At 45.2% G+C, this 23,023-nt stretch overlaps 1 protein-coding gene across 2 annotated transcripts in view; it reads left to right on the forward strand.

Moving 5' to 3' along the window:
• LOC311517567 (uncharacterized protein) overlaps positions 1-23,023 on the forward strand; it is a 55,410-nt gene that overhangs the window by 24,117 nt on the left and 8,270 nt on the right. For both annotated transcript variants that reach the window (XM_084622505.1, XM_084622506.1), the window contains 3 exons: positions 2,237-2,428; positions 8,636-8,683; positions 21,293-21,434. In XM_084622505.1, the coding sequence (XP_084478631.1) occupies positions 2,237-2,428; positions 8,636-8,683; positions 21,293-21,434 (382 nt within the window). The remainder of the gene's footprint in view (positions 1-2,236; positions 2,429-8,635; positions 8,684-21,292; positions 21,435-23,023) is intronic.

Raw genomic sequence — 23,023 nt, forward strand, 5'->3', positions numbered from 1 at the left:
TTTAGTTTGTGGGTAGAGTTTGGAAGAGCACGTCTACTATTTTTGTCTTATTTGATTCCTACTCAAAACTGTACCTAACGAAAGAAAAAGATAAGGCATTTAAAATATTCAAGTAAACATTCAGGAACAATCCCACACCCCCACGCAACACAAACAGTGCATGTTACTGAGTGTTTTAAACCTCAGATAGGATTTCCATTTTTGCTCACCATTTTAGGAGAACCTCTTACTCTGTAAATAGCTTTTTCCAATGGTAAATAGGCATCCAGGGCATTAATCCGTTTGCCTACTGACTGAATTAAGGCTTTCCTCCAGAAATGAAAAATACAACTCCTGGTTCCTGATAAGGTGGCTTTATATGACCAGTACATCTGATTTTATATATGATTAAGCCAAGTCCCGAGACATCATTAAATATGTAAACCCGAGGATGAAGAAAACCCTGCCCATCCACAGTGCGATCAGTGTACAGCCATTGCAATCGAGAGCTCTGGAACAGCAGAGACAAAATGGCTAAATGCTTACAATAGAAAGAAAAAATTAAAGTGCAGCTGCACTCAAGTTTTTACTGACCCTCACATCTCATGAAAAGGATGGTCTGGGTGAGTGTGTGGCTAGTCTTGGTCTTTTGGAACATACATACATTTTTATGTTTACAAAGAAAAGGAGGTGGAAGATGGAAGCAGATTTGCAGGTGGAAGCCCCACTGCCTGCTCAGGTAGCCTCTTACCTCATTGCAGGGCATGAAGCTGCAGTGGCTGCCCGTAGAGCAGTGGTCCACAGGCCACACGCAGCCCATTAGGGTATGAATGTTCCAAAAGACCAAGACCCTGTCATGAGATAATTGTCTTAAGACCCTGTCTTAAATTCAGGACTGGGAAAGATCACATTTCACATTTTTCATTCTCCAAGGAGACAGCTAACAAAAGCAAGGAACTTGAAACTTTATATTCCTGATTTTTCCAAGAAGAAAAAAAAAATGTACTCATTTTTCAGGCTGTTGGTGGTACACCATAAATAAACAAAATATAAATCAATAAAAATAAGAGTGTAAAACACCGTTTTCCCCTCCCCCCCATTAGAAGACATTTTTAAGAGCATTATTGTGTGTTATTTGATTTTGAAACAATTATCTCATGACACCGGTCATCCCTCAAGAAATCTTTATACCCTCACAAGATTAATGTTATATAGAGGCACTTCTCATAGCAACACATCAGCAATCACTGCTAGCACTAGAAACAGACTACTCATTGCACTTTAAAACAGGACAGTATCTTGTAGACCAGTGGTTTTCAAACTGCAGGTCGCAACCCAGTAGTTGGTTGCGGAATGTAAGGCACTGGGTCACGGCGGCTCTGGTCAGCACGGCCAACTGGGCCGTTAAAAGTCCCATCGGCAGTGCTGCCTGGCTAAGGCAGGCTAGTCGCTACCTGTTCTGACACTGCACTGCGCCCCAGAAGCGGCCAGCAGCAGGTCTGGCTCCTAGGAGGGCAGGCCATGGGGCTCCACACGCTGCCCCCACCCCGAGCACCAGCTCCTGGGGTCAGTGACTAGGACTGTGGGTTGGAGGGCACGGATGGGGGTCAGTGCCTGGGGCCAGCAGCTGCTGGTGGGATTGGGGGTTGGGGCCACGCAGCGAGAGCCAGGGATCGGAGCCCACCACCTCATGGCCAGGGGTTGGAGTCTGAAGCCCCATGATGGCTAGAGGCCTAGTCTGCTCTGTGCAGATGCAGGCAGGTAATACTGCATTTGTTATGCTGATGTCACATTTTCAAGGTTTCCAGGTTTACTCTGCAACCATAAGGATTAGAGACTTGAGATGCAATCCCGGCCCCGTTGAAATCAGTGGCAAAACTCTCATTGGCTTCAATGAGACTAGGATTTCGTCCTTACTTTTTAAAATAACTGCTCTGTTTCTAGAGAACAAGGTGGCAGCCTTTAAAAAAAAAAAAAGGCAAAGTCATCTAAAACAATGTGTCCCAGCCCAGTTTGACCCCCTGAATCTACAGAACTGTTAATGTCACCCCAAGCCTACTCCATGCATGGAACTCTTGAGTCTGTAACTAGAGCTGTGATACTCCTTTATGGTCGGGGCAGATCTACAGGCATGATCTTGTCCCAGGATGTATAAATGCATATTTATTACACAGAATCAGGGTGTGTTAAACATTTATTTAGAATGGATACAAAATAATAATAAGTGTGCTTTATGTTTTTTTTTCTTTTTCCCCAGGATAGTTTGTTAGTTGAAATGGAGGAGTTAAAAGCCCAGCTGCAAAGAATTCAGAATAATGAGAAAACACAAGACCAGATGACCAAGATGAAGCAAAGCAAGTTGGTTCTTGAAATGGAAGAGTTAAAGTCCCAACTTGAAAAAACAAAGGAGCGGGAAAGGCAAAAAGTATCAGTTTTAGAAAATGAGAAGGTGCTTATGAAAGGATGTGTGTTTGCACTGAATTTGTAAAGGCCGCACTGCATGTTAACACACGAGTTTACTTAATGTCTTTGATAATAGTCAGAGAGTGGCAATATTGGATCTGTAAACAAAAAGTGGCTTGTTGCTTCTTTTTTAGTGGAATACATAAGCAAGGGGTAGGGTTGCCAGGCTTTTGGTTTTCAACTGGAACACTGGGTCGAGAAAGGACCCTGGTGGCTCCGTCCGCACCGCCGACCGGGCCATTAAAAGATCGGTCAGCGGTGCTGCAGGTCTCAGGCAGACTAGTCCCTACCTGTCCTGGCACCATGCTACGCCACAGAAGCGGCCAGCAGGTCTGGCTCCTAGGCAGGGCGGTCACAGGGCTCTGTGTGCTGCCCCTGCCCTGAGCACTGGCTCTGCACTCCCATTGGCCGGGAATCATGGCCAATGGGAGCAGGGTGGGTGGCTCCTGTGGGCGAGAGCAGCACACGGAGCCTCCGCCCCCCCCCCCCCCGCCTAGGAGCCAGACCTGCTGCTGGCCACTTCCAGAGCACAGCGCGGTGCCAGAACAGGCAGGGACTCTGCCTTAACCCTGCTGCGCTGCTGACTGGGAGCCGCCCAAGGTAAACCTGTGCCCCAACCCAGAGCCCCCCCCCCAACCTGGAGCCGCCTCCTGCACTCCAAACCCCCTCATCCCTGGCCCCAACCCACAGCCTGCACCCCCAGCCCAGGACCCATACCCCCTCCCCCACTTCAATCCCCTGCCTCAACCCACAGCCCCCTTCCACCTTCTGAATCCCTCGGACCCACCCCAGAGCCCACGCCACCAGTTGGAATCCTCACCCCCTTCCACAGCCCAACTCCCTGCCCCAGCCTGGAGCCCCCTCCCACACCCTGAACCCCTCATTTCTGGCCCCACCCCAGAGCCCACACTCCCTTCCACACCCTAACCCCTGTCTCAGCCCAGTAAAAGTGAGTGAGGGGGAGAGCGAGCCACCGAGGGAGGGGGAATGTAGTGTGCAGTGGGTGGGACTTCGGGGAAGGGGCGGGACCAGGGTGTTCAGTTTTGTGCAATTAGAAAGTTGGCAACCCTAGCAAGGGGCCAATCTTGTGTCACTGAAATCTGTTAGTTTTGCCACTGACTTCCGTGATTCAGGATAAGACCCAGACAGGGAGTTAGCTTGCAATATTGCACAGTAGCTTTCAGGAAGATGGCTATTTACTATTTTTTCAGCTAAGACCAGCTTTGAGGGTTCCTGTTATGGTGGAAGTACATAGTCCGGGTACAGTCTTTTGTATTTGCAACATAGTTAACATGATCATTGGGTTGTTTTCAGTAACTGAGGTTGCATTTGCTCTAAAACTCTGACATGATATACACAAATTAGTGCCTTGCTACTGTGCACCATCCAAAATACTTACAGATTGTACTCAAAGTGAAGTATAAACTCCCAGTGTAAACATTTGAAGAGGCAGTTAAGTTATTGATACATCTTAACACCTTTATTAATTATTATTATTAGCAGCAGCAGCAGCACAGTGCCTAGGAATCCTCGTCATGGACCAGGACCCCAGTGTGCTAGGAGCTGTACAAACACAGAATAAAAAGATGGTCTCTGTCCCCAAAAGCTTGTAATCTAAATATAAGACAAGATACAACAGATGGATACAGACAGCTGTGGGAGGGAAAGTAAACAATGAGACAGTACTGGTTGGCAATAATCTTAGCACACCAGCAGCCTAACCCCTGTAAAGTTTTTTGTTGGTATCATGGCAAAGAGAGTTTTTAGGAGGATTTTGAAAGAGTATAATGTATTAGTTCTGTGGATGTTTATGGGGAGTAAGCGTAAGGAGCAGCATGGGAGAAAGCACAAAGGAGTCTGAAAATTTTACAAGGGAGTGATGGAGGGTCAATCATGGGCCAATTGGAGGCAGGAGTCAACATTTCAGTACTGAATGGGAGTTGACAGGGTAAGGTAGGGATTGGCTCTGAAGGGCCTTGAAAGTGAAGACAGCTAGTTTGTTTGATTCTATACAGAAGAGAGAGCCAATGAAGGCATGCAAAGGGATGACATGGTAAAGCAATGCACTAGGAAGGTGATCTTTGCAGCAGCATTCTGAATGTACATGAGTGGGGCAAGACTATCAGAGAAAAGGATGTTGCAGTAATTAAGATACAATGTGATGAGAGGCTGGATGAGAGTTTCAGCTGTGTGGATGGACAGGAAAAGTCATATTTTAGAGATGTTATTCAGAAAGAGTCTGCAAGACTAAGACAGCCTGAATGTGAGGAGCTAGAGAGAGGTCTGAGACAAAGATGACACCCAGGTTGCAGGCTGGAGTGACAGACAGGATGATGGTATTGTCCACAGTAATCAAGAAAGGTGGTATCAGGGAGAGCTTTGGAAGGGGCGATTAGGAGCTCTGTTTTAGCCATGTTGAGCTTGAGCTGATATTTAGACATCCACAAGGAGACGTCAGATGGATAGGCAGAGATTTTATTTCGGACACAAGGAGATGGGTCTGGAGTAGAGAGGTAGATCTGGGAGTAGTCGTGGTAGTTGAACTTGTGTTTACATATGAGATTACCCAGAGATAAGGTGTAGTGCAGTGCTACTAAGGCCTCAGTGGTTCAGGAGCCAAATTAGCTATCAACATTACCCAAAATAGCCACAGTTGTGTGAATTCCTTGTTTTATTTACTATAGTACTATATATTCAATAGCTCAGGCAAGGAAATATGTGATCATAGTAAAAGCATCCTGACTGGTTAATACTTTAATTGGTTAATAACATAGTAAAAGCATCCTGCTTGGTTAACAACTTAGATTGGTTAATAGTTAAATCACATTGTGTTTTAATATCATGTGCTGCAGAGAGCTGCAGGAGACACATTAAAGAGCCGTTTGCAGCTCGCAGTCCTCAGTCTGAGGGCCATTGATGTTGACAGGGAAGAGAATGCAGCAAAGAACAGAGCCCTGTGGAACCACCACTGCAGGGCGGATGAGGATACTCTGAAGGAGCAGTTAGAGAGGTAAGGGGAGGCCCAGGAGAGGACAAAGTCATTAAAGCCAAGGGAGGACAAGATTTCAAGAGCATTTGAGGTCAAAGGCAGCTGACAGGTCAAGGCAGATGAGCATGGCGTTCTGGTTCTGAGATATAACTAAGAGGAGGTCATTACAGACTTTGGCAAGAGCGGTTTCAGTGGAACACAGGGGTGGAAGCCAGATAGGGGAGTGTCCAGGACAGAACTGGAAGAGAGGAACTTCAGACAGTTCTTGTAAATAGCATGTTCAGGTTGCTTAGAGGTGTAAGGGAGATGGGGCAGTAGTTCGAGAGGCAAGTGGGGTGTATTGGGGTTTTTTTTTAGCATGGGAGAGAGTAAAGTATGTTTGTTTTTTGAGGGGAAGGAACCAGAGAAGAGCGAGAGTTTAAGGAGAAAGGCAAGGGAGGGGAGTGGGCACCGGGGAGATCAGGAGATGGATAGGGTCACTGGGGCAAATGGAGTTGTGAGAGCAGAAGAGAAATTTCTGTGTATCTGACCTGACTCTCCCTGACTATTCCCCCTGACTCTGAGATCCCAGATCACAACACCACTCCTTGTGATCAAGGTGAGTTGATGCTTAATCCCACTGATCCTATCAAAACCATTTGTTATATTAGGCTCACATCCTGAGAATTGCTGAGCACTTGCAACTTCCCTGGAAGTCAACAGTAGGGCTTTAATTGAGCTCAGTGGGAGTATGCTCAAGGAGTACAATCAAGCTCTCAATAAGTTGCTGCACTCAAGGAGCTGACCATCCATCTGCAGCACACCCTGCTTTTGTCAACCTGGGAATGAAGAAAGACATATAGTAGGCCTGAACTATGTTGGGCCCATACATTTGTTAAGCATTTTAATATTTTTTCTACATTTAATTTGTAACATGAGAAACATTATAAAATGTTGTTGGAAGATTGAATGAAGTGACCTTCAATTGTGAGGACTCCATTTATTTGTACTAAATGTATTTAAATGCTAAGGATCTCAGAGAATTCTTCTGTAGTTAGGTGGCTCAGAATCTATATGTAGTGACCCAAACTGCAGTTATTCTTGTGAAATCAGTGGAGTTATGCCAGACTTACAAGGGAAAAAAAGCACAATTGGCCCTGGTATGTTTACATGAGATTTTCCTGACCTCTAATGCACATTGAAGTGTGGCCAAAGTGAACCATTGTTGCAGTAATGAAAAAATGTCTGGATAAAAATCACTTATTTCCTTTGGGAAGAAAAAAAGGAAGAGCTATTCTTAATTCTTACTGTATTTTCCTTATTTTACTCTTTCTATTCCATTCTGCTGGAGTTTAGCGTTTTCTGTATATTGCCAGTTTCATTTAGAATGTTCTCTGTGAGATCACAAAATAATGGGGACTTTCTACAACACAATACAAAGGATAAAATCCACATGAGTAATCTGAAAGGAAGTTCTAAAGAAAATGACTATGCCATTGTTCCAATCATGCAGAGTGATTGTTTCCTTGCATACAAATTCTGACTTGTAGACTGTACTGTTGAAAGGAATAAATGTAGACAATCACCTCTCTCGCTGAAAATTTTGTACCTGTTATAGTTACCAGAAACCCCTCTGATTATTATAGTTAAAATAAGTCAGTGAAAGTATATTTTTCTCTGTTTTGTCTTTTTATTACCTGTACCTGACACCACTTTGTGTATAGTCTGGTACCATGTATAGTCAGGTAGCCCCCTGTCAGACTCACATGGACAGACCCTTGCACCTGCAGAAAACCCTGTTGATGTCAACCTGCATGGATCTCATTGCAGGATCAGGTCCTTAGTCAATATTTTTTCCTTGCTAAAAAGATCTTTATAAAGATAACAGTGGAGCAGAACCACCCTCCTCTTCCTCTTTTTTAGAAGGTTGGTCTTTTAAAAATGTTGCCTTAAGACACTGCGGAAACTGGATATTTCCAATTTAAAAAAAAATCCTAGGGGACAGTGTTTCTTTAAATGTAGTATTCAAAGACAAAAACAAACAAATCCACTTTAGAGTGAATGATCCTGTAAAGGCCTACAGTTTCTTTCTTAGGTATTTCACAAGAACCTATGGCCAGGTCTATGCTAAAAAGTTAGGTCAACCTAGCTACATTGCTCAGGGGTCTGAGAAATACACACTTCTGAGCGATGCAGTTAAGCCAGCCTAACCCCCGCTGTAGACAGCACTAGGCTTATGGAAGAGTTCTTCTGTCCGCCTAGCTACCGCTGCTTGGGGATGTGGATTAACTCCCGCGATGGGAGAACCCCTCCCATTGTTGCAGTGAGTGTCTACACTGAAGCGCTGCAGCAGCATTGCTCTGGCTGTGCCGCTGTAGCGGTTTAAGTGTAGGCATCACCTATTGCAGTATGTGAATTCCCTGTCCTGCAAAATGTAGACCTTCTGCCATGAGGTGCTAAGGACCCTCCATTCCCTTTGACGTCCATGTGACTTAAGGTTGGTCAGCTCCTTGCAGAGACCTCCCAGGCTAAGGCCTTAGGTCCCCTCTTCAAATCTAACCTACACAGGTGGTGACCAAGGGCGGTTAGTATCTGATGGCTGTTGATTGGCTCATATGAAATGAGTTTGGTGATCTCAGTCTAGTTCCCAGTGGACAAATGGCCCCTAAATGGCCCATTCCTTGGCTGTCTATGAGAAGTAGAGGATTGATGGGAAGGCAGGGAGTAGACTTGCTGAAAAATGGAAAATAAAATTTTGTGGAATTTTTTGTTGTTGAAATTTCAAAATGTTCTAGCAGGGAGGCTGAACTACTTTCTCACTCTTGCAGTTGGTCCCTCCTCATCAAGGTTGAGGTGTCTTGGCAGGCCAGTGTGGGGAAGCTTATTCTCCTGTTGTCTGTGCTGTACCTGTTTTGGGAATGGAGATTTCAGGGCTCCCAGGGATGTCAATACAACCTCTTTCATGGACTCTAAGGGTGGGATTTTCAAACTCACCTAAGAGAGTTAGGCACCAAACTTCCAATGAGAGTCCATGGGAACTGGGTACACAACTTCCTTAGGTGTGTTTGAAAAATCCCTCCCTAAATTTAATAAGAAAGCAATGTATGATTAATAGCAGACAGCTTTGTTTGTTTCATACAAACTATATCCCCCAAACATATAAGTATATATGAACAACAAACTCTTTACCACAAAGTTGTGATTATACTTTGAATTATTTTACAGGATGCCTGTCTGAGAGAAATAGCAGAAATGAAAACTTGCATTGAGAAGGTAAAGTATGAAAATGAATCTCTTCTAAATGAGATTAGAAATATAACATTACTAGTGAAAGTGTAAAGGAAATTCATTATTTTTTCTGTGCAACCCATGTATGCCTCTTAACATGTAAATATTCCTTTGATTATATATTAGGGTTTTTTAGAAATTTGGTGTAAAAGAGAAAAATAATAATCAAATCAGGAGAATTGAAAAATACTTGCTTCTTCCAAGGGAAGTTAAGAATTCAGGCTAAAACACTTACAAAATGAAGTCTACTTTTGGACTCAGTGCAGCACCTTTCAAAAGCCACTGGAAATCTTTCCATTGACTTCAAGAGGAGTTAGATTGGGCCCTTAGTGTGTTTTGGAAAACTGAGTCCTGTATCTTCATTGAATGAAATGGAAGGATTCTCCATTTGAGATTAATTACTGTGTAGTGTCACTTTGTTTATTTATGGTGATGCTCTTCATTTCTATAGCTCCTTTCATCTGAATTTCTGGAAGCACTTTGTAAACAGCTGAAACTTTTATCGGGCTTGCGGCCTGGCCCTGAGTTAGGCCCTGGTGTGGAGAGGCTGTGCCAGAGCAGGAGCCTGCCGCTGCTCCACTATCTTGAAGTGGGTACAGCATCCACCCAGCTTTGCTGAGTGCTGTCGTGTGGGAGGGATGAGGCCAAGGTCCACCCCCTCAATCCTGTTTGTTGAGGCTAATCCAAGCCTTAGCACTAGCATCTCACAGTCCTTGTGTTCTCTGAAAGCAAGAATGCCATAGTGCCCAGCCTATGGACTGGGGCAGCAAGTGGGAGGCCCCTTTCACTCTCTCCCCTTTGTTCCCCCTTTGTTCACTTTGTTCTCCCTTGCAGGGGCTGGCCACAATCTTTCTCTAATTAATCTAGTGTGACAACAGAGGGGTAAAGTATCACTTCATCCATCAGTGAAATGCAGCCACCTCTAAGGTGGAACATAGTAGCTGTCTAATAGGTCACAGCAACACTGCACGGCAGCTTGGAAGAGAACATGAATTCTTCTGTCCTGAGTTGAAACCGCAAGGGGGAGTTTCGGCAGGACATTGGCCTTTAACACTCCTGTTCTTAGAAAAAATGTTGTGGGATCTTGTATGACCACAGTGATTTAGTATCTCCAGCTGCAGAATAGACCCCTAAACCGTCTTTGGGCATTGATTCAGAGGGAACAGTAGCACCTACTGACTCACCAGCATCAGGGTTTTCTTTAGTATTGTCCCATCCAAGTATTGAATGGCTAGAGGGAAAGTATTGGAGGGTAGTTATATTTAGCATGGATTTAGTGCTTGACACTCTTTTTCAAGTACAAACGTTAACCTACCTCTCAGCCGTGTTGTGAGAATAAGTATTAACCTCCCTGCCTCCGTTTTGTCATCTGTATAGTTGCGCTAAGTGACTTTCTAAGGATACACAACGGGTCAGAGCTGAGATTAGAACTTTGGAGTTCCTGGCTTTCAGCTCAGAGTCTAAATGGGCCCACTCTGTCTTGCTGTAAAGTGGAAGTGTTGGCTAAAACTCAGCTGTCTTTTGGGGGAAGGGATTTTTGTGGTGTCCTTATCAGGTCCTGAAAGGTACCCCTGTTTTTCCTTTTATGGGGCAGTCCTGAGTGGGACAGAGCACCCTTTGTCTTGAGAAGGGCTGCAGTTCTACTGACATGAATGGGAATTGAGGGCTCTCAGCACCTTGCTGCGTTGGGCATTAAATGCACATTAGCTCAAGCTTACTGCACCATCTTAACCTCTCTAGGTGAGAAGGATTGGATGAGAATTCCTTTAAAGCTTATCACTTCTGTTCCTTAATTGGGCAGAGGAGTCACTGAATGATCCAACACACACCAGTCACTTTCTCAGCCACAAGGGCCTGAGCGCAAAGCCTTTATAAGCACCCAAGCTCAGAGGTGATTGGCTCAAACCAGCAATCAACCCCTACTCTTATAAATAGCAATGAAGAGTCCCGCACACAGATACCACACTGATGCATGCAGTATAAATACCTAGACAGAATGGACAGAACCGACCCAGGCTCATGGTCCTTCTCTCATTCTTTTTCAATTAGAAAGGTTGGTGAAATCATTGTTGGTTTCCACAGTAACCCAGCCTGAGAGCTAGGTATAGAGTGGCCACAGCATTATCTTCTTCAGACAGCTAGTTCCAGCTTCCAAAAAAGTTTAGTGCATCTTTTGTTCTAGTAGACAAAGAGGAAAGGTCTTTGTATTTTATGCATATCTATTCTGAGAATGAGCTGGTATAACTTCATCATCAGTGCACAAAACCCTTGTTTGATATAAACAACTCTTTTCAAAAATCCTCGGCTGAAATGTGTGAATAAAGTAATTTTGCAGGATTATAATACAGTTCTCATTTCTCTCTGGGCAAGTAAGAACTAGATGACAATCTTGTATAGTGAAATGACTCTGTGTGATACACATAGTCTTGTCAGGTCCCCTGACGATGCTTTAATCTTGGACGTTGGATCTTCTCATGATTAAAGTTAACAGATGAGTTAATAGATTTTTGTAAAATGTTTCCATCCCTTTCCTTCTGGAAGTGCACTAGCTTTACCTTATTTCTCTGGGATTGGTGTGTTTTAAGAGCCAGCTATTGATTTATTGCAGTTTATATTAATCATCATATAAGTTTCCCCTCACATTTCTTAGCTTCTTTGACCCTTAAAATTTCCTTAGGGTTATTGTTTGCTTCTGATAAAGTATTCTCTCCTTCTGTTAGACTTGTTCCACATAGGGCTGTTGTATGGTATTGTCCAGAATATTAAGATGCCTGGTATGAATAAATTGCACTGAAAACTCTGTGTAGTTCATTAGGTTCTTGCTTAGTGTAATTTGGCCTGTGCTCATGTCAGTGACACTTCTGCTAACTCATCCACATTGTGTAGCTTGACGGCCACCTCTTCTTTCTTGGGTATAACAGCAGATGATCAACCACTAGTGCTCTCACCATTCAAGTCAGCATTGGAGAAGCATTGTAAGGACAACAATGCTTCTAAAATTGTTTAAAACAGGTTACCCATCCTCTCGTCTTTGGAATGATGAGAGGGGGAAGTCTTTCTGGATTGGAACTGGCAGAAGAGTTCATTTTCGAGTGCTTGCTTATGTATGTTCCACGTAAGCCACGTGCACTGTTGCCAGAGATTTTTCCCTCAGTGGGATCAGTTGGGCCCGCTGTAGCTCCCTCTGGTGCTGTGCGCTTATGCACCAGTACAAGGGCACCACCAGTCCCACACCCTCTTGGTTCCTTATCTGCTGTAACAGTTGCTGGAATGTCTCCTCTTGCTTTGGCAAGGCGATTATCAGTGGTTTCTGTTTCATAGTTTAGTCTATAGTTTAGTTTTAGTGTATATATTGTAAATACTTTTAGTGTAGATAGTTAGTACCCTCTCCCCTTATTGTCAAGGGGTTCCCTTCGCCCCTGGGCTCCAAGCCTTGTGCCTCCTGTGGCAAGCCTGTGCTCGTGAGTGACCCACACCCCAGTTGTCTGAAGTGTCAGGGAGAATCTCACGTGAAAGACAGCTGCCAAATTTGTTGGGACTTTAAACCTCGCACAAAGAAGGATAGAGAGATCAGACTTAAGGCTCTCCTAATGGAAGCTGCTCTTCGATACCAAGCCTCTCGGATTCAGCACTGAGCACTTTGGCCTTTGCACTGGCCTTTGCACTTTGAGTGCAAAGCACTCCTCCAGCATTGCATGCATCCCAGCACCTCTCTCCATCCCCGGTGCCGAGGAAGATGCACAAAAAGCAGCGCACTGACAGCGCGCGCTCGCTCGCTAATGCCAAAGAAAGGCAAGCCAGGGGAAGACAGTGGAGTGTGACCCATATTGGGCCATTCCTCCACCCCCGGTCCCATGGTGGCACCATCGACTCAGCTGAGATCATTGAGTCTGGTGTGGGACAATCCACCGATGCTGGGAAGTCATTGTGGTGCCAGCGGAATTGCAGTGCGTTCAACCCTAGAAGCCTTTGCAGCAGCCAGAGACTTTTTGTCGCTACTGGTCCTGCCAAACCCATTAGGTCAGCCATCAGCTTTGTCATCCTGGAGCAGGAAAGAGACCGGTGCTCTGAGCTCCTTCCCAGCACAGGGCCCACCAGCTCCTTCTAGAGACAAGCTGATTCTTCTGTCCTCTGTGAAGTCGTCCCCAGCCCACCACCAATCACCGGATGCTTGACACCGATCAAAGGTAATGAGAGGTACTGCTTCCCCGTGGAAGCCTAGGGAGGATTCTTCATCTGAGTCCAACACAGAGCCCTGCATTCACCCTAAGGGCCACCGTTACTTGTCCTACATACCGCCGGACCTTGGTGCGGGTCCCCCTGTGGGTACCTGGCCAGGAGAGTGGCCTATGCAGTGGCTATTCTGGAACCCTTGGGGTTTTCTCCCAATACCAGGTCTACCCTCCCACCGTTCATACTTGTTTGCTTCTGAGAGGTGGGCTCCCGCACTGCACCCTGACTCCAGTACTGACCCTGGTACTGATTTACAGGACATGGCCCCTATGGAGATTATTGAGGCTGAAGAAGAGGAAGAAGCCCCTCCTCAAGTACAGGCCTCTTCCTCCTCCTCCCCTGACATGGCCATCTCAAGGCCAAGCATCTTGCTTCCCCAAGATGACTTTAGAGCTCATCAAGAGCTTCTAAAGCAGAAAGGTGTTTTCAAACTGGGGGCTTGAGATTGAGGAGCTCAAGGAATCCTCTCACAGCCTCGCTGACATTCTGGCTGCAGCAGCTCCATGTAAAGTGTCCTTACCCATTAATGAGGTTGTAATAGGTCCGGTCAGAGCCCTGTAGCAGACCCCATCTTCTCTACCTCCCACTTTGAAGAGGACAGAGAAGAAATATTGTGTGCCAGCCAGTGGGTATGAGTATCTGTACTCTCACCCCTCTCCACAGTCCCTCATTATATTGACGGCTAATGAAAGGGACAGACAGGGCCAGTCGAGCACTACCCCCAAACAGAAGGACGCAAAGAAACTTGATTTGTTTGGGAAGAAAGTTTATTTGACAGGTGGTCTGCAACTGTGTATCTCAAACCAGCAAGAATTACTGGAGAGATACAACTACAATTGGTGGGACTCCTTGTCTAAATTTAAGGACTCCGGGCCCCAAGACTTAAGGCAGGAATTCTCAGCCCTCTTAGAAGAGGGAAAGAATGTTGCCAGAGCCTCTCTCCAGGAGGCACTGGACGCAGCAGATGCAGCAGCCAGGACAATGGCCTCTGCTTCCACCATGAGATGATGCACTTGGCTGCAGTCCTTGGGACTCCCTCAGGAGGTCCAACAGTCTATTCAGGACCTCCCTTTCAAAGACTGTTCACTTTTTTCCAAGCAGATGGACATGAGACTACATGGCCTGAAGGACTCAAGGGCTACCCTCTCGTCCCTAGGCCTCTATGCTTCCATCTGCTTCTAGAAAGCATGTCAGGGCCCAACAGCTGCCATGCTTCTCAGCTCTGCCTCCGAGACAGGACCCCTCCTAGCTGGGGTCACATAGGTACTCTGGTGGGCTAAAGCAGGTCTTTTGAAGGTGAGCCTGAGAGCACTATACTAGTTCCCGCTTCAGATCCTGCCTCCCCTTTATTTTTGGACTGACTGTCCCACTTCAGCCCGGCATGGTCCTGCATAACATTGAACTGCTAGGTGCTAAATACTGTGGCAATCAGTTATACCTTGCTTTTTTCATCCACTCCTCCCTCCCACACCATCCCCATTCCTCTTCAGGGACCTTCTCACGAGCAACTCCTTGCCCAGGAGGTGCAGACCCTCCTACAGATGGGGGCCAAGGAGGAGGTGTGACGGGTTTGGTCACAGAGACTCCCTTCAAGACTGTCACTCAATGAGCTGGGATGCCACTGAGAACAACCCTCCTGCCAGAACAGGCGCCCCTCCACTCCTGTCCTGCTGAGTTAGACACTCCAGTCAGCTCCAGCACAGACCCAGAGGTTGGGCCATGCCTCTCTGAAGTTCACTGAAACTGAGATTCACTCAGCCCAGGGGCTTCTCAGTTAACAGGGACTTCCCAAGCACCCAGTGTTCAGCCTTTCTGGGAACCTGAACCCCAAATAAATCTGTTTTACTCTGTATAAAACTTATACGGGGTAAATTCATGAATTGTTCGCCCTCTGTATCACTGATAGAGAGATATGCACAGCTGTTTGCTCCCCCAGGTACTAATCACTTACTCTGGGTTTATTAATAAACAAAAGTGATTTTATTAAGTATAAAAAGTAGCATTTAAGTGGTTTCAAGTATAACAGCCTGAACAAAGTAAGTCACCAAGCAAAATAAAGCAAAAGCACACAAGTCTAAGTCTAATACATTAAGAAACTGAATACAGGTAAATCTCACCCTCAGAGATGTTCCAGTAAGCTTCTTTCACAGACTAGATGACTTCCTAGTCTGGGCCCAATCCTTTCCCCTGGTACAGTTCTTGTTAGTTCCAGCAGACATCTCAGGTGGTAAGCAGGGGTTTTCTCATGACTGGCCGCCCCTTTTGTCGTGCTCCACCCCTTTTATAGCTTTGGCACAAGGCGGAAATCTTTTCTGTGTGCTTGTCCTGGCTCTGCCTCATCAATGGAAAAGTACAAGGATTAAGATGGATACCAGCCTCATGTGACATGGTCACATGTCACTGTAACACCCCTAGTCTCCATTCTTCCTGGGTTGGCCCACAGGAAGGTTTGCAGGTAAATAAGCCATTTACAACCAATTGTCTGGGCCACACTTACATTTACAACCATTAATGGCCCACACTTGGCATAATTACAATAGGACCTCAGAGTTATACTTCATATTTCTAGCTTCAGATACAAGAATGATACGTGCATACAAATAGGAGGAATATATTCAGTAGGTTGTAACCTTTGTTATGATACCTTACAAGAGACCTTTTCCATAAAGCATATTCCAGTTACATCATATTCACACTCATACCATATTTCCATAAAACATATGGAATGCCATGTCACAGGAGGTACCTTGAAACTTCAGAGAGAAGGGGTTTTACTCCCATTATTTCCTAATCCCAAAGGCCAAAAGGGGCGTTCGTCCCATCCTGGACCCGTGTCGCTTCAACAGATATCTCAAGAAACCAAGGTTCCGCATGGTCTCCCTGGCCTTCATCATTCCCTCTCTGGATTCAAGGGACTGGTACGCCACCCTCGGCTTGAAAGACACTTACTTTCACATTCTGTTTTTCATGGCCACAGAAGATTTCTCAGGTTTATTGTAAACCAGACTCATTACCAATTCACCGCTCTTCCCTTCTGCCTGTTTGCAGTCCCCTGGGTTTTCATGAAGTGCATGGCGGTGGTAGCTGCCTTCCTCAAACATCTCTACTCATACCTCAAGGACTGGCTGATCATAGAATCATAGAATATTAGGGTTGGAAGAGACCTCAGTAGGTCATCTAGTCCAATCCCCTACTCAAAGCAGGACCAACACCAACTAAATCATCCCAGCCAGGGCTTTGTCAAGCCGGGCCTTATAAAACCTCTAAGGATGGAGATTCCACCACTTCCCTAGGTAACCCATTCCAGTGCTTCACCACCCTCCTAGTGAGATAGTGTTTCCTAATATCCAAACTAGACCTGATGAAGTGTTGTTCAGAAGCTCAAGTAAAGAACAGCATCAGCTTGGTCCAACCCACTTTCCGAGCACTGGGCCTATTGATAAATGAGCAAAAGTCAACACTTATTACAGTTCAGAGAATAGGTTTATCAGGGCTGTGCTCGACTCGACCCACGCCAGAGCCTTCCTTCCAGAGGCCCAATTACAGACCACTGTTGGACCTGATATCCAAGGTCATGGTTCACCCAATCATGACAGCCTGGGTTTGCTTCAAGCTACTGGGGCACATTGCCACGTGCACGTAAATGGTCCGGTACTCAGGGCTGTGCCTTAGGCCCCTGCAGACATGGCTAGCATCTGTTTACACCCCGAACAGACACCGCTTGGACTTGGTGCTTATTGTTCCAACCCCAGTCCTCACCTCCCTAGACTGGTGAAAGGACCCATGGTCGGTGATGATGGAAGTCCCCTTTGTTGCGCCCCAGTTATTAGTGTCCCTAATCTTGGACATGTCAGACCTAGGTTGGGGAGCCCACCTTGACAGCCTCAGGACTCAAGGCCTGTGGTCCCAGAAAAAACTCTGCCTGCACATAAACATCAGAGAGCTCAGAGCAGTCCGCTTAGCTTGCCAAGTGTTCCTTCCCCGGATCACAGGCAAGGTCTTGCAAGTTCTAACGGACAACACTGTGGCCATGTTCTATATCAACAAGCAGGGAGGAGCTCGTTCCTCCGCCCTGTGTCAGGAGGCCATCCATGTATGGGACTTCTGCGTGAAGCACTCCATCCACCTGATTCACACCTTCGGGGAGCCCAGAATGCACAAGCAGATCACCTCAGCAGATCCTTCTCCTCTCACCATGAGCGGTCCCTTCACCCAGATGTCACCAGGTTTATCTTCCAAAGGTGAGTGTCTCCCAGTGGACCTGTTCACAACTAAGCAGAACAGGAAATGCCAGCAGTTTTGCTTACTGAGCGGGCACAGCCCAGGCTCCCTCTCCAACGGCTTCCTGCTTCGTTGGACAGAACTCCTATTCTACGCATTTCCCCCAGACAGATCTGTCTGGTTCACAGGTCCTCCTGAATATCAAACGGGACAAGGCAAGAGTTATTCTTATAGGCTCGGTGTTGCTATTCGTCATGCTGCTAGATCTATCAGTAGCAACCTCACTTCTGCTTCTGCTCCACCTGAGTCTGATCTCTCAAGACCACTGTCGGTTACTCCAACCGAACCTCGGCTCCCTTCAGCTAACTACTGTTACATAACTGAACCCGGAGAAGCAGGCCTGTTTGGAACAAGTTTGACAGGTCTTGGTGGGTAGTAGGAAGCTGTCCACTAGGGTTATCTACCTTGCCAAATGGAAGTGTTTTTTGATATGGGCATCCCAAAGAGACCTCTCTCCGACTCAGTCTTCCCTTCAGTCGATCCTGGACTACTTGCTCCATCTTAAGCAACAAGGTCAGCTCTCGCATCTATGAAGGTGCATTTTTGGCCTTCCACCCACAGGTGAACAGCAGGTCAGTGTTCTCTCACAAAATGACAGTCCGCTTTCTTAAAGGCCTTGAGAGACTTTATCCTCAGGCCTGTGAGCTGATCCCCCCCTGTGGGACTTAAATCTGGTTCTGTTGAGGCTCACATGACCTCCCTGTGAGCTCCTGGTGTTGTGCCCTCTACTGCTTCTCTCTGCGAAGGTTGCCTTCCTGGTAGTAATCACCTCAGCAAGAAGAGTCTCTGAAATCAAGGTCCTTACGTCAGAACCACCATACATGGTGTTCTTCAAGGACAGGGTCCAACTGTGCCCGACCTGGCCTTCCTGCCAAAGGTAGTTTTGCAGTTCCATAGCAACCAGGCCATTTTCCTGCCAGTCCTCTTTCTGAAGTCTCACAAGAATTCAGACGAGCGGCAGCTTTGCTTATTGGATGTTAGGCATGCCCTCACCTTCTGCATCAAGAGGACTAAACCCTTTCACAGATCTATGCAACTCTTTGTAGCAGTAGTAGAAAGGATGAAAGGGCTACCAGCATCGGCCTAGAGGCTCTCATGCTGAATAGCTTCCTGTATGCTACAAGCAAGCAGATGTCCCACCTCCAGCCATAGTGACTGCTCACTCCACAAGAGCTCAGGCCTCTTCAGCAGCATTCCTCATGCAGGTTCCAATCCAGGACCTCTGCAGGATCACAACCTGGTTATCGGTGCGTACCTTCTCATCCTACTACGTCATCACCCAACAGGCTTGAGACATGCCAGGTTTATGAGAGCTGTGTTGTAGTCTGCATGTCCATGAGCTCTGAGCCCACCTCCTTGGATACTGCTTGTGAGTCACTGAACATGGAATGGACATGAGCAAGCACTTGAAGAAGAAAAATCTGTTACTAACCTTTCTGTAACTGTTGTTCTTTGAGGTGTGTTGCTCATGTCCATTCCATGACCCACCCTCCTACCTGTCTGTTGGAGTTGGCTGGCAAGAAGGCACCGAGAGGGTGCGGGGTCGGCACCTCCCCCTTATACTGGTGCATAAATCTCACCCTCAGAGATGTTCCAATAAGCTTCTTTCACAGACTAGACACCTTTCTAGTCTGGGCCGAATCCTTTTCAGACCAATGTTGTGGTTTATGGCCTGGGTCCAGCAATCACTCACCCACCCGTAGTTACAGTCCTTTGTCCCAGTTTCTTTCAGGCATCAATTTGGGGTGGAGAGGCCATCTCTTGAGCCAGCTGAGGACAAAAAGGAGAGGCTTCCAGGGCCTTTTATATTCTCTCTCTTGTGGGCGGAAACCCCTTTGTTTTCCTGTGCAAAATCACAGCAACAAGATGGAGTTTGTAGCTACCTGGACAAGTCACATGTCCATGAATGATTTAGCTTTTTGCAGGCCAACGTCATTGTTTACATGTTAGTTTGAACGTGCCCAGGAAAGCTCAGATGTGGATTGTCGTCTCCCAAAGTCCATTGTCAGTTAAGTGTTTCTTGATTGGGCACTTACGCAGAATAGTCCTTTCTCAAGAAGCTGACCAAATGCTTCACTGATGCTACTTAGAATCAAACACATTGAGATACAAGTACATAGCCAATATTCATAACTTCAGATGCAAAAATGATACATACAGCCAACATAATCATAACTAGCAAATTACAACCTTTCTATAGACACTTTACTTGACTGCCTTTGTATAAGATTTGGTGTGACTATAGGATCTTGGTTGCAACAATGATCTATACGGTCACAGTTCATGTCAATAACATCACACTTGAAACAAAGTCCTATTTATTTCAGTGGTGTTACTTCAGATTGAGACTAGTGTTAACATGAAAGCACAATTTGGCTACGTTGCTTTCATTTGTGTACAGAGTTCATGGGCATGACGCACAGTACATGTAACATCTTGTTTTGTTTTCATCTCTTCTCCCTTCCCTTTACCTTCTCTTCTCTGCCTGGATGTAAGATCAATTTCTTCTCCTTCCTGTATTTGTTGATGTAGCAGGATTGACTCATCTAGATTGTTTTTCTCTCAAACATTGGTTGCTAGGTATCTGAAACAATGGAAAAAAACGGAAAAAAGGAAAAACAATGAAGTCAGCTCAGGCTGATCACATCACAGAACGAAGTGCTAGAATGAAGAGATGTCTGTCAGTCAAATATCAAGAAGAAAACAATAATTTAGTACCGCTATGGACAGTGTAATGGATGGCAAATAATATTTACAGAGAAGTAGCTTATTGCTCACTCATGTGCAAGGGCATGAGAAAAAAGTTCCAGGTTTTCACTGTACCTACATGCGTCTACAAGTGCTCAGAAGTGAATATGATCTCCGTAAACCACCCCAGAGTATCAGAACCAACTGGTACTCACCGGCTAACATAGACCTGAAGGAATAGCCGTCATCATTCAAATACTGTTACTTGCATAGTGCTGTTGATGAATACTGTTCTTTACAGTAATAAAAAAGTATCCATAAAACAATATCACCACCCTGAAGCTCTTGCCACCTAGAGGCAAACAAGTACATTACAATGAACACAAGTAGTACAGAGTGGATTTCTGCTGAGGGGGAGATGTGGTCAGAGCCATGGGAAGGAAGATGAATTAATACGATTGTATATTATCCTGCCTGGCAGGACTACTTGCTGTCTCTTTAAAGTGTGTTTTGACTTTGAAAAGGGGGGCTGTAAAAATGGCCCTGTGGGGCTCCAGGTTTATTGTCACTCAGTGTGCAGTATCATGTTTGCTAAGTTTACATGGGAAAAGATGTTTATTCTAACTGCCAGCCCTGCAAACTCAAACTGGGTCAGAAAGCCAAGCTGGGTTCTTTCTGGCCCATCCATCACCAATAAAGAATCTGCAGTCAGAATTTAGTTAACAGTTCTTCTGTTCATCATTAGCATTTATTACTTGTACCATGCCCTAAGATGCACTGGGAGCCTCAGAAAACAAACATTCCTTTACCAAAGAGAACACAACCTAGAATTTAGTTGTGATACAAGTGCATTTACACTTCTTGGGGAGCAGGTTTTTCGTTAATTTTATTTGTCTCAAGTCAGTTTTTAAGGTGAATTTGAATGAGATGACCAGAAGAGTCCAGCTCACACTGCTAGACCTGTGCTTACTCTACAGTGAGAACAGGCGTAAAAGGTAGTTGACATTTGTGTCAGTGAAGTCGTAGAATACACATGGGTAGCAGAGCTGATGAGAGAGCAGGCACAATTTTGACAGTCGCTTTTCATGGAGAACTGCACTATACACACTATTTATTGCCCCACCGATGCTAGCATGTGTTACTGTCTGTACACATTTTACAACTAGCCCTAACTCTGTTGGTGGGTGCTGGTGTTTGCAGATAGTGTAACATTATATAATACAACATCTGATGGGGTTTTTGATGTTTCATTTTCACATTATTCTCCATGTTATTTGTGAAGCGTGGTAGACAGCACCCTGTTGTCTTCAGAGTTAACTGGGCTCATTACATTTTTGCTTTTGATGGGTTTTTCTGTCTTGCATTAATACATTAACACCTATATTTCTATAGATGAGCACAGAGAACAGTTCACTTATGGAGAAAATGAAAGCCTTGGAGAATAGGTCTTCCTGCTGCTGTTTGGCTTCAGTGGTTCATGGCAATGCAGAAATACTAACAATTTCTCACCAAAGCACATTTGGTATTGATGCAGGTATGTCAAATCTTTGAAAATATCCTGTTTTCAGAAAGAAGTACAGGTGTTGGGCTAAATCTGCTCTATTTGCTTGACTCCGAGAAATTTCTTTGGTAACACATGATTTGTGATGTGACATTAAATTGCCAGCTTCTCAAACAAGGGGCATGAACTTTTTGCTGAGTTAGAAGCTAACTGTTGTTAAAACTGTTGTTTTAACATTTGGTTAAAGTAAGATGAGTATAGTATAAATAAAGATTAGGGTTACAGACTACCTATGGTTATTGCTATTACTGAATTTAAAGGGAAACTAGAAGTAGCTTTGAGTCAGTAAGAGTTTGACCCAACTTCATTGAAGTTAATGGGAGTCTTTCCATTCAGCTGAGTGGGAGTTGGATCAGATCATGAGTGCTTATTTGGGTTAAGGGTGCGCACAAGGTAAGCACAAGGCTTAGCTATTAAGTAAGTCCTATTAGGAAAGTCCAAGTAATCTCAGAAATCATTCCGGTTCCATGAGTGAAAAAAGGTACAAGGCAGAAAATACTGGAGTTGAACCGTTGGCCACAGGACTGGTGTGAAGCTGAAGGGTTTCATTTTGTGGAACTGTGGGCTGCATTCCAGGGGGGAAAGGGGCTGTGCAAATGGGACAGCCGGCATATCACAGGTAGGGAGGGCTAATCATCTCAGTTGAAGCCTGGTGAAAGGGGAAGGTGCTAAGGAGGCAAACGCAGGAGAAAGGCAAATTTAGTATGTTGTGAACAAATTGAACCAAGGGGACACAGAATGTAGAGAGAAGAATTTCTTCAATTCTTTATATACCAGTGCTAAGAGTCTAGGTAATAAGTAAGAGGAAATGGAACTCCTCATATGATGAGGAGAAATTTGATATCACTAGCATTACTAAAACAAGACAATTTGCATGATTGCAGTGTTATAATCACTGGTTACAATCTGTTTGGAAAGAATAGCGTGGATAAAAGATGGGTGGGGAGTGGCACTCTTCATTAAAGATGCCAATACCTGTTTTAGAGTTAACAATAACTCAGAATCACAGGCTCTTGAGTGCACATAAATCAATATGCTAACTAACCAAGCCCAGAACAGGGTCTGCTAGAGGTCTGTTATAGACCATTAAAATAATCAAGAGAACAAGACGAGTTACTCCTTAAGCACCTGTCTGCAATGCATGTAAAGAAATTGTTTTCTTCTTCAAGTGATTGCACATGTGCATTCCACTCTAGGTATGTACATGCCCCAAGTACAGTTGCCGGAAATTTTTCCTTCTGTGGTACCCGTCAGGACAGTTTGAGCGCCCTCTGGTGCTGTGTGCTCATAGCCCTGGTATAAACTCCCCTAACCTTCTTACTGCCCGTGACAATCACTGGAACAGCTATCCTTGCTTTGGCGAGCTCTCTGTGATCTTCTCTTTTGTATATTTGGACATAGTTAGATAGTTGTAAATAGTTTTAGTGTAAGTTTTTAACTTACTGAGTTAGCTGAGTTTTTGTCCATTCCCTGGTACCGAGGCATGCTTCAGTCACCGGGCTTCAGGCCCTGTGCCTTCTGCAACAAGGCTGTGCCCCTGAGTGACCTGCGTTCAAGCTGTC

This window comes from Lepidochelys olivacea, assembly GCF_965140295.1.
Source record: "Lepidochelys olivacea isolate rLepOli2 genome assembly, chromosome: 3".
In the NCBI taxonomy this organism is placed as follows: domain Eukaryota; kingdom Metazoa; phylum Chordata; order Testudines; family Cheloniidae; genus Lepidochelys; species Lepidochelys olivacea.